The sequence below is a fragment of the Ictidomys tridecemlineatus genome, chromosome 3 (assembly GCF_052094955.1).
Source record: "Ictidomys tridecemlineatus isolate mIctTri1 chromosome 3, mIctTri1.hap1, whole genome shotgun sequence".
Classification (NCBI taxonomy): Eukaryota; Metazoa; Chordata; class Mammalia; order Rodentia; family Sciuridae; genus Ictidomys; species Ictidomys tridecemlineatus.
Genome location: NC_135479.1, coordinates 20,554,625 through 20,569,286, shown reverse-complemented (window position 1 = coordinate 20,569,286; position 14,662 = coordinate 20,554,625). Strand labels below are relative to the sequence as shown.

The window sequence follows — 14,662 nt, the reverse complement described above, 5'->3', positions numbered from 1 at the left end:
TATATGCTGTGAAAGGATGTGCAAGGCCCTGGGTTTAATCCCCCAGGTACCCCCAAAAGGGTAGGGGGACAACCCTTGAAATCTGCATGTAATTCACCTTGTGTATTTTGTGGGGAGACCACTTAGAGCTTTTACTAGATTCTTAAAAGGACCCACAACCCAAAATACCTTCCATGTTTCCTATCCAGAGGTTTACCAGGTCCCAATTAAGAGGTTTTCAGGAACACCATTAAGTATCTCCTTAAAACTGTGTGTTTTGCAAGAGGAGCATGCACAGTAGCCAACACTCCACAGTGCTCAGACACCTGGGCATTGACTTCTTATCTCCACAGCCACTGTCACCAGCCGTCACCAAGACACAGCAGCCCAGATCATTGCACAGTTTAAATTGTCATCTTTTAAGGTTATTTTATACCCACCATGGACAACCGGTTAAAAACAGGAAGCATGGAACACAGGTTAAAAAATAAGTTAACGTGAAGCATAAACACAACAGTCCCTCTGTGGGTGTCAAGTCAATGATTGTCCATTTCTGTGAAACAGGAAGAGACGAGCACAAAGGAGAAATTAGGTGCAATGAGGTTATGACTTACGTAGGTTCTCTGGTCCACCATAGAGACAGAACTAAAGGCTTTTGCTGCTCAACATTACCTGGGAGCTAGTTAGACGTGCAGAATTTCAAGTCCCTGACAGACCTACTGCATCAATCTTCATCTTATCGACCTTCATTGAGTAGTTTGAGACACGCTGTTTAGACAATAAAATTAGCAGACCTCCTGTTGTGATCTGCAAGCTGGTTAGAAAAAGACTAGCTGGGTATGGTGGTGCATGCCCATAATCCCAGCTACTTAGGAGACTGAGGTGGCAGGAACTCTGAGGCCCAGGAGTTTGGGGCCAACCTGGACAACACAGTGAGACTCCTGTCCCTTGGAGAAAAAAAAAAAAAAGTTATCATTGTTTTCATAAGAGTAGATTCATTGGAGTTTTAGATCTGCATTGAAACAAAAAAAATGAACTATGAAAGTAAAGCAACAAGTATGAGCTGAATACAGATTATCCCTGCACTAGATGGGAGGTGTTGATACCTGACTGCTGGGATCTCAGGCCAGAATCACTGGGAGTGGCTCAGGAGTGATAGTTGATCTACCCATACGCCTCCATCAACCTGCAGGTCAACCAATTAAGAAGTCTCCCAGATGCCAAAAACAATGTTGACAAGCCAGGCGTGGTGACATATGCCTATAATCCCCGCAACTCAGGAAACTGAGGCAGAAGGATGGCAAATCCAAGGCCATCCTCAGCAATTTAGCAAGACCTTGTCTGAAATTTTTTGAAAATTTGAAGTATTGGAGATGTGGCTCAGGTTTAAGGTACCCTGACTTCAATCCCCAGCACTACAATGTCAACAGAAAATTCAGTGATGGCTTATTCTGATTTGGCTTTTCATTTATTGGGACCAAAGATAGACCACATCTCATTATTTGCAAACTGTTTACATGTGACTATCTTGAAACTCTCTTGCATGATGCTCTAGGGAAAAAAAATACAAATGTTATATGTCAAAATTTTAGTATTATGGGCTGGGGATACAGCTCAGTTGGTAGAGTGCTTGCCTCGCATGCACAAGGCCCTGGGTTCAATTCCCAGCACCACAAAAAAAGGAAAAAAAAATAGTATTACAAATTTAAAGACGTCCCAATGAATGTTAAAACGTACACTCAATGAAACTTAAACCTGTATTAAATATATATTTGTACTTATAGCCAAACTGATATATCACTTTTTAACTTGTTCAAAGTCATGCTTTTGCATTTAATTAAAATTACACAGTATTTTGTCTCTTTTTAAATGTAAAAGATCAAAATTGGTCTTCATTAAGATTACCACAGATTATGTTTTAAGTTAATGAACCTCATAATTTACCAACCCCAAATATATTAACTTTAATGTTCAAATTTTCATAGCATATGCATGGCATATAATGAAAATATTTAAAATTTCTACGTTGGTCCTTTAATTTTTTTTTTTTTTTTTAGAGAGAGAGAGAGAGAATTTTTTTTTAATATTTACTTTTTAGTTCTTGGCGGACACAACATCTTTCTTTGTATGTGGTGCTGACAATGGAACCCGGCCTGCACACATGCCAGGCGAGAGCGCCACCGCTTGAGCCGCATCCCCAGCCCTGGTCCTTTAATTTTGAATTTTGTTTGTTTTGTTTGTTTGTATTGTTTTATTTTGCTTTGCTTTTGTTTGTTTGAGATGGACTCTTTCTGGGTTGCACAATCTGGCTCCAGACTCCTGAGATCAAATAATGCTCCTACCCCAACCTCTTGAGTGCTGAGACTCCAGTCCCATGCCCCTGCACCGAAGCAGAAAGACTTTTAAGTGCTTCTGGAATCAAGTTTCCTGGGTTCAAATATGATCTGTGTGTCTGATGAGCTCTGCATCCTGGTCCAATCAGTGGGTTGAGTTTTAGATTTGATTTTGTCCCGCTTGCAGTTAATAAGTTATCCTACTACTGTCCATCAGTTCTGGCAGAAGACACAAGACTCCTGGATCAGAGGCAAGTCACTATTACCCACCGCACAGCCAACAGCATGATTTGCCTTCCACATCCCTCAAGAGTGACACAACATGGACCCAGATGAATGCCATGCGGGCCGTAGTTGCCTCACAGCTGAGGAATACTGAGCTTGGGAATCTGTAGCTTTCACAGTAAGCAGTAAGCAAGCCTACTCTTTGTCCCTAAGGGAGACATTACTCATCCCTCAAGTTGCTCACTTTAAACACAACCGTAAGAAATGGCCCAGCTAGAGGCAGGAATGGTGAGGCCTGCCTGGAATCCCAGGGGCCTAGGAGGCTGAGGCAGGAGGATCACAAGTTCCAAGCCAGCCTCAGCAGCTTGGTGAAGCCCTAAGCAACTTAGGAAGATCCTGTCTCAAAATAAAACATAAAAAGGGCTGGGGATGTGGCTCAGTGGTTAAGTGCCCCTGGGTTCAATCCCGAGTCCCCAGTACTGAAAAAGAAAGGGTCCAGCTGAAAAGCGGTCCTGGCCTTGCAGCATACTCAGCAAGAACATGCAGAAGACTCGGGGCCTAGGATGGATGGCTTCTTTGCCTCCCTCAGCAATCACCAACCTCTCTGTGCCTCCGTTTCCTCAGCTATAAACTTGGGGCAATAATATTACCTCCCAGGAGATTGTGGTAAGGTTTACAAGACATAATGTCTCTAAAGTGCTTAGTTAGCAAGGAAGCCTGGTCACCAAAGTGCTCCCTAAATTTTAGTCACTATTATTGCAGGAAGAAGGAAGTGAAAATTCATTATAGTCATCAGAAGCCTTTCAGGGAAGAGCAATTCCCCTCCAGGAAAAAAAGGAACAAAGGAAAACTTGTTCAACATTGTGTCCCCTGGGGCAGCCCAGCGCCTGGTATAGAGGGGCTCTTAGAAAATTTTCATTGACTAAATCGACAAATGGGTGAATGAACAAATGAAGGAAAAAGTGAAAGCATGTGGTCTCTAAGTGGGCAGGAGTGTCAGGATTGAGGGTCTTGGAGAGTCAGTTGACCTTGAACCAGGTGACGTACTCTCCAGTGATGGAGGAAAGAAAACAAAGGACAGAAGTTGGTTCAGACAATTGTGTTCTTGGCGCTGAGATGGGGGAAGGGGAGACCTGCGTCAAATGACCTTGGAAGTGAAGGAGAGATGATTCACCAGGGTTGCCAGGCAACAACCCAATTGCGGAATATTAATTTGCAATTGAATTCACTGGTTACTTTCCAGAAACATCCTCTCTGTTTTCTCTGAGAGAGGGAGTCAGAAGCTAAGGAAGGGATGGTGGTAGCCTCTGCCTGGAACTGGCGACCAACCTGAAGATTGTCCCCATATAATTGAAATGACAAACCTTGTTATCCAAGCTGGGGAAGGAAGAAAGTGAGACCAGGTGGGGTGAGGACCCCATGGGTGGAGGAGACAAAAGGTAAAATAAGCAGAAACTGGGCTCCTGCAGAGAGTGTGGGATGGGGGCTGTGGGCTGAGGGGAGGCAGCAGTGAAGGAGCCCAAGAAGGCTCAGCTTCCGGCTCCCTGGCCATCTAGGCTCCCTGGCCGGCTACCTGTGGGGACTAAACCTGGCTGAGCCTCACTGCCTCATCTCTGAAATACACCTGAACAAGACTCCTCCAACACAGGAACCTTCAGAAATATTTTTTCCCATTTAAAACCACAATTTTAAATTGCCAAACAAAATTTTTCTCAATATTTTATTTAAAAAATGTTCAAATACACCCAGAATGATGGTGCACACCCATAATCCCAGCTACCCAGGAAGATGAGGCAGGAGGATTGCAAATTCGAGGCCAGTGTCAGCAACTTAGTCAAGCCCGTCTCAAAATAAAATGGGACACAGCTGCAGATCTAGCTCAACAATGGAGCACTTACCTAGCATGTGAAAGGTCCTGGGTATAATCCTTAATACTGAAAAAAAAATTTTTTTTTAAATACACAAAAAAGTAGAAAGAATTTTAATGTGAATACTTACACCCAGCACATTGATTCTGTCATTTATATTTTATTATTCTTTCTTTTTTGTTTTTATTTTGTACCAGGGATTGAACCCAGGGGTGCTTAACCACTGAGTCACATCCCTAGCCCTTTTTAATATTTTATATAGAGACAGGGTCTCATTAAGTTACTTAGGGCCTCGCTAAATTGCTAAGGCTGGCTTTCAGCTCACGATCCTCCTGTCTCAGCCTCCCAAGCTGCTGGGGTTACAGGCATGCACCACCATGCCCATCTGTATTTTATTATTCTTGTGTATGTGTGAGTGTGTGCTATCTGGGATTAAACTCAGGACTTCAGACACAACGTGCAAGCATTCTGCCATTGAGCTACATTTCCAACCCTTATTACTTTTTGATTTTGAGACAGAGTCTTGCTAAATTGCCCAGGCTAACCTCAAACTTGCAGCCCTCCTGCCTCAGCCTCCTGAGTAGCTGAGATTACATGTGTGCATCACCTAGTTCAGCATATATTTTATTATTGTTAATGACACATCTGTCCATTTTTTTATGAACTTTAAAATAAATTGAAGCGTGCCCAGCACACTTCACTCTAAACTCTTCATTAACTAGAGTTCCTCAATTTTTTACAATTTGTGTTTTGGATAAAATTTCTATTAATGGGATACATAAATCCTAAGTGTGCATTTAGTGGGTTTGGATTTTTGGCTCAGTGATCTGAACTCAAAGCCTGGGCTGAGAACCACCCCTTCAAAGACACAGATGGACATCAGATGAGGGGGTGGGGGTCAGGAGTGCTGACAGAGGGGTGTCCTGTTGTCTCTGGGCATTAGGCCTGGGTCCCTGAGATTGGGTGGGCCTCTCTAGCTCAGACTGGGAGCAGCATCAGGCTGCCCTGGTAGCCCTGCCACCTTATCACACCGTAGAGCAGATGAGGCCAGAAATCATGAACCCATTCCCCCTGCCAATCCCCTGCCCCAGGAGGGATCATGCATGCCCATGTTGACACGAATACCTCCCAAGTGTCACTGTTTGTCCCCAGCACGCACCCTGACACCCTCCAGGCCTTGTTGCCTGGTACAGGGTGACTGAGTTCCACTATCAAGAACCACTTAGGGCTGGGCAAGGTGGTGCACCCTGTAATCCCAGCAACTAGGGAAGCTGAGGCAGGAGGATCACAAGGTCAAGGTCAGCCTCAGCAATTTAGCAAGACCCCATCTCAAAAAAAAAAAAAAAAAAAAAAAAGTCCCTTTCAAACTAAAAAGTGCTGTGTAAAAGATTCGTGGTAGAGGACTCCTGGAATCAGTTCCCATTAGTGCGTGCACACACACACACACACACACACACAACACACACCCACACAAAGAACCAATTAGGAGGCCAGGGGTTGTGGATTTAGCTCAGTGGCAGAGCTCTTCCCTAGCTATGCCCAAGGCCCTGAGTTCAGTCCCTGAAAAAAAAAAAAAAAAAAGATAACAGGAAGCAGAGCAGCTGCCTCCCTGACAGCAATGTACAGCTAATCAAGGGCGATCTCAAAGTGGCATTGTGGGCAGAGCACACCTGGGTGTGCAGGGCTGTGGTCCTCCCCAGGGAGCATCCACCCTCCATAGGGTGTTCTTGGTGATGTTTTTGTGCCCCTAGAATCTAAACCCCACCAAAGCGATGTTAGTGCCCACTGATATTCACCTCTTATCCCAGACAGGGCTCCTCTCAACCCTGGCTCCCAGCAGGTGCTCATTAACTGAAACTCATTTGAAATATTTAAAAGATCAAAATACTTTAAAGAACATCTCCTGGGGCTGGGGATGTGGCTCAAGCGGTAGAGCGCTCGCCTGGCATGCGTGCGGCCCGGGTTCGATCCTCAGCACCACATACAAACAAAGATGTTGTGTCCGCTGATAACAAAAGAAATAAATATTTTAAAAAAAAAAAAAAAAAAAAAAAAAAAAAAAAAAAAAAAAAAAAGAACATCTCCTTTGGGCTGGAGTTGTGGCTCAGCGGTAGAGTGCTCGCCTAGCAGGTGCAAGGTGCTGGGTTCAACCCTCAGATAAAAATAAATAAATGAAATAAAGGTATTGTGTCCAACTACAACTTAAAAAAAAAAAATCTCCTTTGGGCTGGAGATATAGCTCAGTTGGTAGAGTGCTTGCCTCACATGCACAAGACCCTGGGTTCAATCCCCAGCACCACACAAAAAAAGAACATCTCTTTTTGTGTGTCTTTGAAAAATCACATGCAAATTCCCGAAGGATTTGTTGTTACTGACAGAAGCCTTCAGAAGGCTGTAATTCTTGTATTCTTTTGCGGGTGGGGGGGCTGCAGTTAGTGAGGATTGAACCTAGGGACAGTTTACCAATGAACAGCATCCCCAGCCCTTTTTATTTTTTATTTAGAGACAAGGTCTTACTAAGTTGCTGAGGGTGACCTTGAGCTTACCTCCTGCCTTAACCTCCTGAGCTGCTGGGATTACAAGCATGCAACACCGCTTCATTTTTTATTGTTGCAAAAATAAATTACCATAACTCGGAAGTTTATGACCACACAGATTTATTCTCTTGCACTTCTGGAGGCAGAAGCCCAGGTACACTGTGGCTCCCTGGGTCTGACAAGGCCCAAATCAAGGGGTGAGGAAGATGGAGTCCTTTTGGAGGCGCCAGGGGTAAATCTATTCCCAAGCTCATCCAGATTGTTGGCCGAATTCAGTTCTTGGTGTTTGTGGGCCTGACTTTCCAGTTCCTTGCTGGCTGTCTGCAGAGGGCCTCTCTGAGCTCCCTAAGGCCACCTGAGTGTCCTGCCACCACATTCTAATCAGCAACTGCATGGGAGTCCTTCTCATGATCTTTCTAATTGTCCTTCAGTGACATCAGTCATTTTATTGTTTTTTTTGGGGGTGCTGGAGATTGAACCCATGACCTCACACGGGCTATGGCCACATCTCTTCCATCTGTAGCTGGGGAAATTTCTCTGCTTTTTAAGACTGCGCGATTAAATTGGGCCCAGTCAGATAATCCAGGATGATCTCTCTATTTTAAAACATGTAACCTTCATTATATCTGCAAAGTCCCTCTGCCATGGAATGTCACATATTCACAAGCTCCAGGAATTGGGCTGTGGACATGGGAAGACCATTATTCTGCCTGGACACACCTCACACAGCCCTGGATTTCAGGCCCAGCTCTCCTTTTTGGTGTGTGAACTCAGAATGGTGATTGCTTTGCCTGTCTGAGCCTCAGTTTCTTCGTCTGTAGGAAAGGAGTCACACAAGCCCATATACCCCAGGACCATGGTGAAGAGGAACTGTGTTCATTCATGCAGAGGGAGGGCTGGTCACTGACTCACATGCAATCTTGTCATTGTGATGACTGGGGCAGGTGGACAGGGAGGATGTGGGATTGGGGGCCTAGGATTTGAAACCTGATCTTCAATTTAGAGAGAGAGAGTGGCTTTTGTGAGTGGGTATCTCTGAGACCTCGATAGGGCAAGGGGTCTTGATGCCAAATGAGTGAAATTCCCAAGATGTTCTGGACACTGAGTTGAGGGCTTTATGTACATCACAAGACCCATCCCAAATCATTCCCCTCACTTCCTGGAGGAGAAAACAGGAGAGATTTATCCAAAGCTCAACAAGATGGAAAAGGGAAGGACAAGGAGACCCTTTCCCTTCCATCAGACCAGGTGCCCCTGTGAGGAGAACACGCAGTTTGCATGACTGTGGGCTCCTGGAATGAGGGCCGTCTCTCACCTCTCTGAAGATGACCCCACTCCTGCATGCCTGACAGTGCCCACGGTGACACCCGCCATGAATGGGTGCCGAACGGGGAACTTGCCGACAAGCACCTGGACAAGAACAACCAAGGGGGCCGTAACCCTGTCCACCAGCTGAAACCAGCCTGGACAAACCTGGGCTGTACTGAACGCTGGTGATTTCCTGTTACCACGGCAACACCATCTCCATCCCCTCAGGGATATAAACAGAGCGGCTCCCGCTCTACCCTTTCCCCCAAACCCTCTCAAAGTACTTCCATCTCTGAGATTCTGTGATTCAATTAATTATCATCAATGTCTGTGCTGTTTTTTGTCATTTTTCATTTATTCCCTCTGCTGAGTCACCGTGTCCTGCTCTGAATTAGAGTGGTTATTCACCAGAACATTTGGCCACCGGTTGCCATGGACACCTCACAGCCAGCATCCTTCATTACCCATTAATTCTCAGCAAGGCTGGCTGCGAGCGTGGGTACCACTGCCCTTATCCAAGACCCGAGGCGCATCAGAACTCCCCCTCAGAAGTGGAGGGGGGGATGCTGATGACGCATGAACAAGAGCAAATGTCTGGTTCCAACTCTGGAAAAATAAAATAATAGCCTAGAGCCCGCTACATCCATCCAAACCATGTCCAAGTAGCAATTGACCAAATAAGTCAACAAGTGTGCCATTTTGTATTTTGGGCCATTTTTGGCAAATGCCTTAGTCTGTTTGCTAATCTTTTTGGGGGGAGAGGGGAGTACCAGGGATTAAACTCAGGGGCACTCAACCATTGAGCCACATCCCTAGCGCAATTTTGTATTTTATTAGAGACAGGGTCTCACTAAGTTGCTTAGTGCCTCACTGTTGCTGAGGTTGGCTTAGAACTCCAATCCTCCTGTCTCCGTCTCCCAAGCAGCTGGAATTACAGACGTGCACCACTGCACCTGGCCCTGTTTGCTAATCTTTTAAGACTTTTTTTTTTTTTTTTTTTGAAGGAGGGTTTCTGTAATTGAACCCAGGGACGCTTTACTACTGAGCCACATCCCCAGCCCTTTTTATTTTTTAAGTCAGTGTCTTCCTGAATTACTGAGGATCTCACTAAATTGCTGAGGCTGGCCTTGGGAGCCTTCTACCTCAGCCTCCTGAGTCACTGGGATTGCAGGCATGCCCCACTGATCCAGTTTTGAGATGTGTTTTTACACTGCAAAGCTGTGAATGCTTCATGCAGATTACTATCCCCCTGTAAAAGCAAAACCAGGGGGGCTTGAAACGAAGGACCCTCCTCAAACTCTGGGTAGAGGGTTTGCAAGAGGCTGGAGCTGGGGAGCGGGTCTAGGGAAGTAGATGGCGTAAGGGGAAGAGAGAAGCCGGGTTTTCCCTGGTCAGGGGAGGATGAAAGGTTTCAGAGGCAACCAGGACGTGAGCCACTCTGCAGAAGGAGCGAGGCCATCAACCCACGGCCCATTGCTCCTGATAACTACAATACGTCCTGTTTGCAGAGGCTGGTGGAGGGGACAGGGATCGATATACCACTCCTCACTCACACACTCCCTGGCCATCAAACAAATATGGAGAAATAGGCTTCCTCTGAAACTAAGGTCATGGGGCTCATTCCTCTCACCTACCCCCACCCAAGGAATATAGTCTAAGAGAAGAGTACCAGGTCTCTGACCCCAAGGATACGGTGGGAGCCACCACTCATGACCTGGGGAACATGTCCCTGTCACTTGCCTGCCCCATGTGCCCAGCTAATGAGCTCCCTCGCTTCCGTTTCCCAAACCCCAGATGACTGACTAAGGCTTCATGACAGGGTGGGGCAGAGGTGGCGGGTTCTGCCTATGCCCCATGCCCATTTCTCTTGCTGTGGGGAGGCTGGCCTCATGCCAGAGGAGGCTTTGGGAGGGACTTTGAGGGCTTTATAAGGCAGGCCTGGAGCATCAAGAAGAGCAGAGAGCTGACCCTGCTACTGCACCACCCGCCTCCCGGCTCTGCAGGTGAGAAAACCCCGAGGGGAGGGGAGGGGAGGGGAGAGTGGGAGACAGTGTTGACAAGTCCCTCACCATCAAGGTACCAGACCACTGGCCAGAGCCTGGGGCTCACACCTTGGTGTCTCCAGGGATGGGACCCAACCCTTAGCCCAGAAAATCATTAGGACTTGGCTGTAGGACAACCCTGGCATTCCCAGCCCTTGTCTTCCACCTGCCTTTGTGCTCCAGCCAGGACCCTGCTGGCCCTCTTTCCTGACACTCTTCCCAGCCCAGGGAGGTGAGGAGGACAAGGGCTACTCTCCTGTCATTCAGATGAGAAAACCGAGGCCTGGGAGGGAAATCTGACTTGCTCAAAGTCATTCAAATGATGAGGCAGGACTGGAACTGGAACTCCTCACTCCTGGATTCCATCTCCACCTCTCTTCTAGACCAGCACTGCCCCAAAGAACTTGCCATGATGATGGAAATGTTCTGCATTAGCACTGTTGGGACAGCCATATTGATGGCAGCCATGAGCCACGGGTGCTCTTAACATGTGGCTAGTTTGAGAGAAGAATGGTTTTGTTTTTTTTAGCCGGCTGGTCTCAAACTCAGGGACTCAAGCAGTCCTCCTAGCTCAGCCTCCTCAGTAGCTGGGACTGCAGGCGTGTACCCACACACTCTGCTAAAGGAGGGATTTTTCTAGAAAGTGCATTTAAAATTAATTATATTATTGTTATGTATTATTTTATTTTGTTAATTAATTGTGGCTAGCAGCTACCGATTGGTTAAATGTGCCACTTTCATTGGACAGTGTAGCTCTAGGCCACTGATTTTTCAACTTCTGTTTCGGTAGCAGCCAATTCTTTTTTTCTCCTAAAGGAAACCTAACCAGAGAACCTCATTATGAAAAAAAAAACATTGAAAGCAGCATTTTAGCCAGGCATGGGGGCACATGTCGATGATCTCAGTGACTCGGGAGGTTGAGGAAAGGCGGGTTGCAAGTTCAAATCCAGCCTTAGCAACATAGCGGGTCCCTAAGCAACTTAGCAAGATAACCAATCTCAAAAATAAACAAATAAATAAAAACAGCTGGGGATGTAGCTCAGTAATAAAGCACTCTGGGATCAATCCCCAGTATCAAAGAGGGGAAAAAGAAGTATCTTATTAATACAAATGTCTTTTTTTAAATATTTATTCTTAATTTTTTTAGGTGGACACAAGATCTTTGTTTTACATTTATGTGGTGCTGAGGATCAAACCCAGTGCCTCGTGCATGCCGGGCGAGCGCTCTACCACTGAGCCATAACCCCAGCCCACAAAGGTTTTTCTTTATAGGAGAAAGTTTCTATCATTTACTTGTGATAGAGCCAATCAGAATAACGAGGCTGAAAGAACACAAAAATACTGAATGCAGAGAACTGATGAGCCTTTGGCATCCCATTTAGTTCTGTATTAAGGTTTCCCCAAACTTGATCCACCATGGAACTTAGTTGCAAGTGGTAACAACTTAATTTTTCCCAAACACTTTAGTACAGTCACAGGATATTCCTCAGCTAATCAAACAAGGCAGGAGGCCCCTTCCTCCAAGGGCCACACAAACACAGTGAGACCTGGCCACCATTCTGGTGATCTCCAAAGTGACTGCATGTGGTATGTGTATGCTCCTTGGTGTTACTATTTAAAAGTTTACTTTAAATTACAAAATTTAAAAATCTACACAGCCATGAACATGGCCTCAGATCCCACAGAGCCGTCTGGGAACCACTGCTCTAGGGTCTGAATTTCTCTGAGGGAAGCAGGTAAGGAGGAAAGGCCAGGCCTGGGGTGCTGGGCAGACCTGGCAGGCACTGGAGAGAGGAACCCGAGATACAGCTGCAACCCACAGGGAGTCACAGGGCTGCGGCAGGTGGGAGCCCTAACCTGGAGCCCATGTGATCTGACTTCCTATTGCTGGGCCTGAGAAGGGACACCCTGAAACCTGGGCCTTCTCCCCTTTGCAGACAAGATGCAGCGACTGTGTGTATATGCGCTGGTTTTGGTGCTGGCTCTGGCTGCCTTCTCTGAAGCTTCTTGGAAGCCCCGCTCGCAGCTGCAGGATGAGCCCTTGGGTCCTGTGACCAATAAAGGCCTGGAGCCACAGTGGCTGGACCGAAGGCAGCTAGGGCCCCGGGGGCCCTCACACCTTGTGGCAGGTAAGAGCTGCCGACCAAAGTGACTGTAAGGTCCCCCCCTGACCTCAGTTCCTGGAGAATAGGTGTCTTTCCCTCATTTTCACCTCCTATTGCTTCCTTAGACCTGTCCAAGAAGCAGGGGCCATGGATGGAGGAAGAAGAAGCAGCATATGGATGGATGGACTTCGGCCGCCGCAGTGCTGAGGAAGGAGACCAGCGTCCCTAGAACCAAGCTTCAGAGCTCCGCCACCTCCCACCCCACCATAGCCCCACCCTCTAAAAAGCAAATCAGAATAAACTAGCTTCAAATGGATACTGGATTGTGTCAAATGATGTGAACCTGGGAAGGGGGACTCAGCTGGGGACAGGATTGAGGCATCAAGGAGAGTTAAGCTCTGCCTAGCAACAGAGACACTGAGCAACCCCTAGGACAATGGACCAAGGCTAACTCTTCTCCCAGAGCACAGCACTGAACAAGAATCTATCTGGGTGGCAGGGCTGGGCTTGTGGCTCAGTGGTAGAGTGCTTGCCTAGCATGTGTGAGGCACTGGGTTCCATCCTCAGCACCACATAAAAATAAATAAATAAAGGTTCATCCACAACTAAAAAATATATTAAAAATAATAATAGGGGCTGGGGTCAGCATTAGAGCACTCGCCTAGCACGGGCAGGATCCGGGTTCGATCCTCAGCACCACATAAAAAAAATAAATAAATAAAGGCATTGTGTTGTGTGCATCTACACCTAAAAAATAAATATTAAAATAATAATAATAATAATAATAATCTATCTGGGTGGGTAAGAGAGTAAGTGGTGGAGTTTTCAGCCAGAGTAATGTTTTCAAGAGATAAATCGAATTCAGAAGCCTGAGGCAGAAAGATTGCAAGTTCAAGTTCAGCCGGGGAAACTTAGTGAGATCCTGTCACAATATTAAATTTTTTTAAAAAGGGCTGGGGAGGTAGCTCAGTGGAAGAGTGCCCTGGTTTCAATCCTCAGTACTGCAAAAAAATAAAGATAAATCCAATTGTGTCACTCTCAGTTTTAACCTTCTTTTTTTTTTTTTGACTTTTTTAATATTTATTTTTTAGTTTTCGGCGGACACAACATCTTTGTATGTGGTGCTGAGGATCGAACCCGGGCTGCACACATGCCAGGCGAGCGCGCTACCACTTGAGCCACATCCCCAGCCCAGTTTTAACCTTCTAAGCCTGCCCTTGCACTTAGAATGGAATCTAAATTCTTTTTTTAAAATATTTTTTAGTTGTCAATAGACTTTTATTTTGTTTATTTATATGCGGTGCTGAGAATCAAACCCCATGCCTCACACATGCTAGGCAAGCACTCTACCACTGAGCCCCAGCCCCAGCCCCGAAACCTCAACTCTTGTTGAAGCTCTAAGAGATACCCCTGCCACCCTCCTCCCCCTGCAAATGCCTGTGTCTTCCTCGCCTGACTCAAACACACCAGGCTCCTTCCTCTGTCCTCGATGTTCCCTATGCTTGGAATGTTCTACCCCAGACACACATACAGCAGGTTCCCCTCTTGTCCTTGAATCCTTGGTTGAAATGCCTCTTCCTGAGAGACCTGGTCCTTCTGCTCCTCACCCTTTGTTACTCCATCACAACAGAACTCTTTTTTTTTTTTTTTTTGGTACTGGAGATTGAACCCAGGGGTGCTTAAACACTGAGCCACATCCACAGCCCTTTTTATTTTATTTTGAGGATAAATAAATAAGAAAAGTTCCCTGGCACCCCGCACCCTCCATCTGCCTAAAAGCAGGACATACACTCTCTTTGAGAGACAGTCTTGCTAAGTTACTTAGGGCCTTGCTAAATTGCTGAGGCTGACTTTGAATTTGCAATCCTCCTGCCTCATCCTCTTGAGCTGCTGGGATTACAGGTGTGTGCTACCATGCTCAGCTCACAACATAACATTTTCTTGAGAACATATTTCACAATCTTCAGTTGGTGTTTTATCAGTTTATCATCTGCCTCCTCAGCTAGGCAGAAAACTTGGAGAGTGGCGACCACGTGTCTCTCTTCTTTGCTGTATTCCTAGTGCGGAAAATAGAGGAAGAGTCAGGTGTGGTGGTGTGTGCCTGTCATCACAGGGCAGCTGAGGCAGGAGGATCGCTAGTTCAAGGCCAGCCTGGGACTCTTACTGAGACCCTGTCTCAAAATAAAAAATAAAACGGGCTAGGGATATAGCTCAATGGTAGGGTGCTCCTGGGTTCAATCCCCAGTGCCACACATACACACAAAA

General features: G+C 46.2%; 1 protein-coding gene across 1 annotated transcript; it reads left to right on the top strand.

Annotated features, from left to right (window-relative positions):
* The first annotated feature begins 10,134 nt into the window (after positions 1-10,134).
* Positions 10,135-12,713, top strand: Gast (gastrin). Its single transcript, XM_005321852.3, has 3 exons — positions 10,135-10,253; positions 12,230-12,421; positions 12,523-12,713. The coding sequence occupies exons 2-3, from the start codon at positions 12,235-12,237 to the stop codon at positions 12,624-12,626; spliced, it is 291 nt and encodes a 96-aa protein (XP_005321909.2). The 5' UTR covers positions 10,135-10,253; positions 12,230-12,234; the 3' UTR covers positions 12,627-12,713.
* The last annotated feature ends 1,949 nt before the right edge of the window (positions 12,714-14,662 follow it).

Coding starts and splice junctions, on each gene's coding strand:
- Gast (XM_005321852.3), top strand. CDS start 12,235: ATGCAGCGACTGTGTGTATATGCGCTGGTTTTGGTGCTGGCTCTGGCT. Junction 12,422..12,522: donor GCCCTCACACCTTGTGGCAG/GTAAGAGCTGCC, acceptor TTGCTTCCTTAG/ACCTGTCCAAGAAGCAGGGG.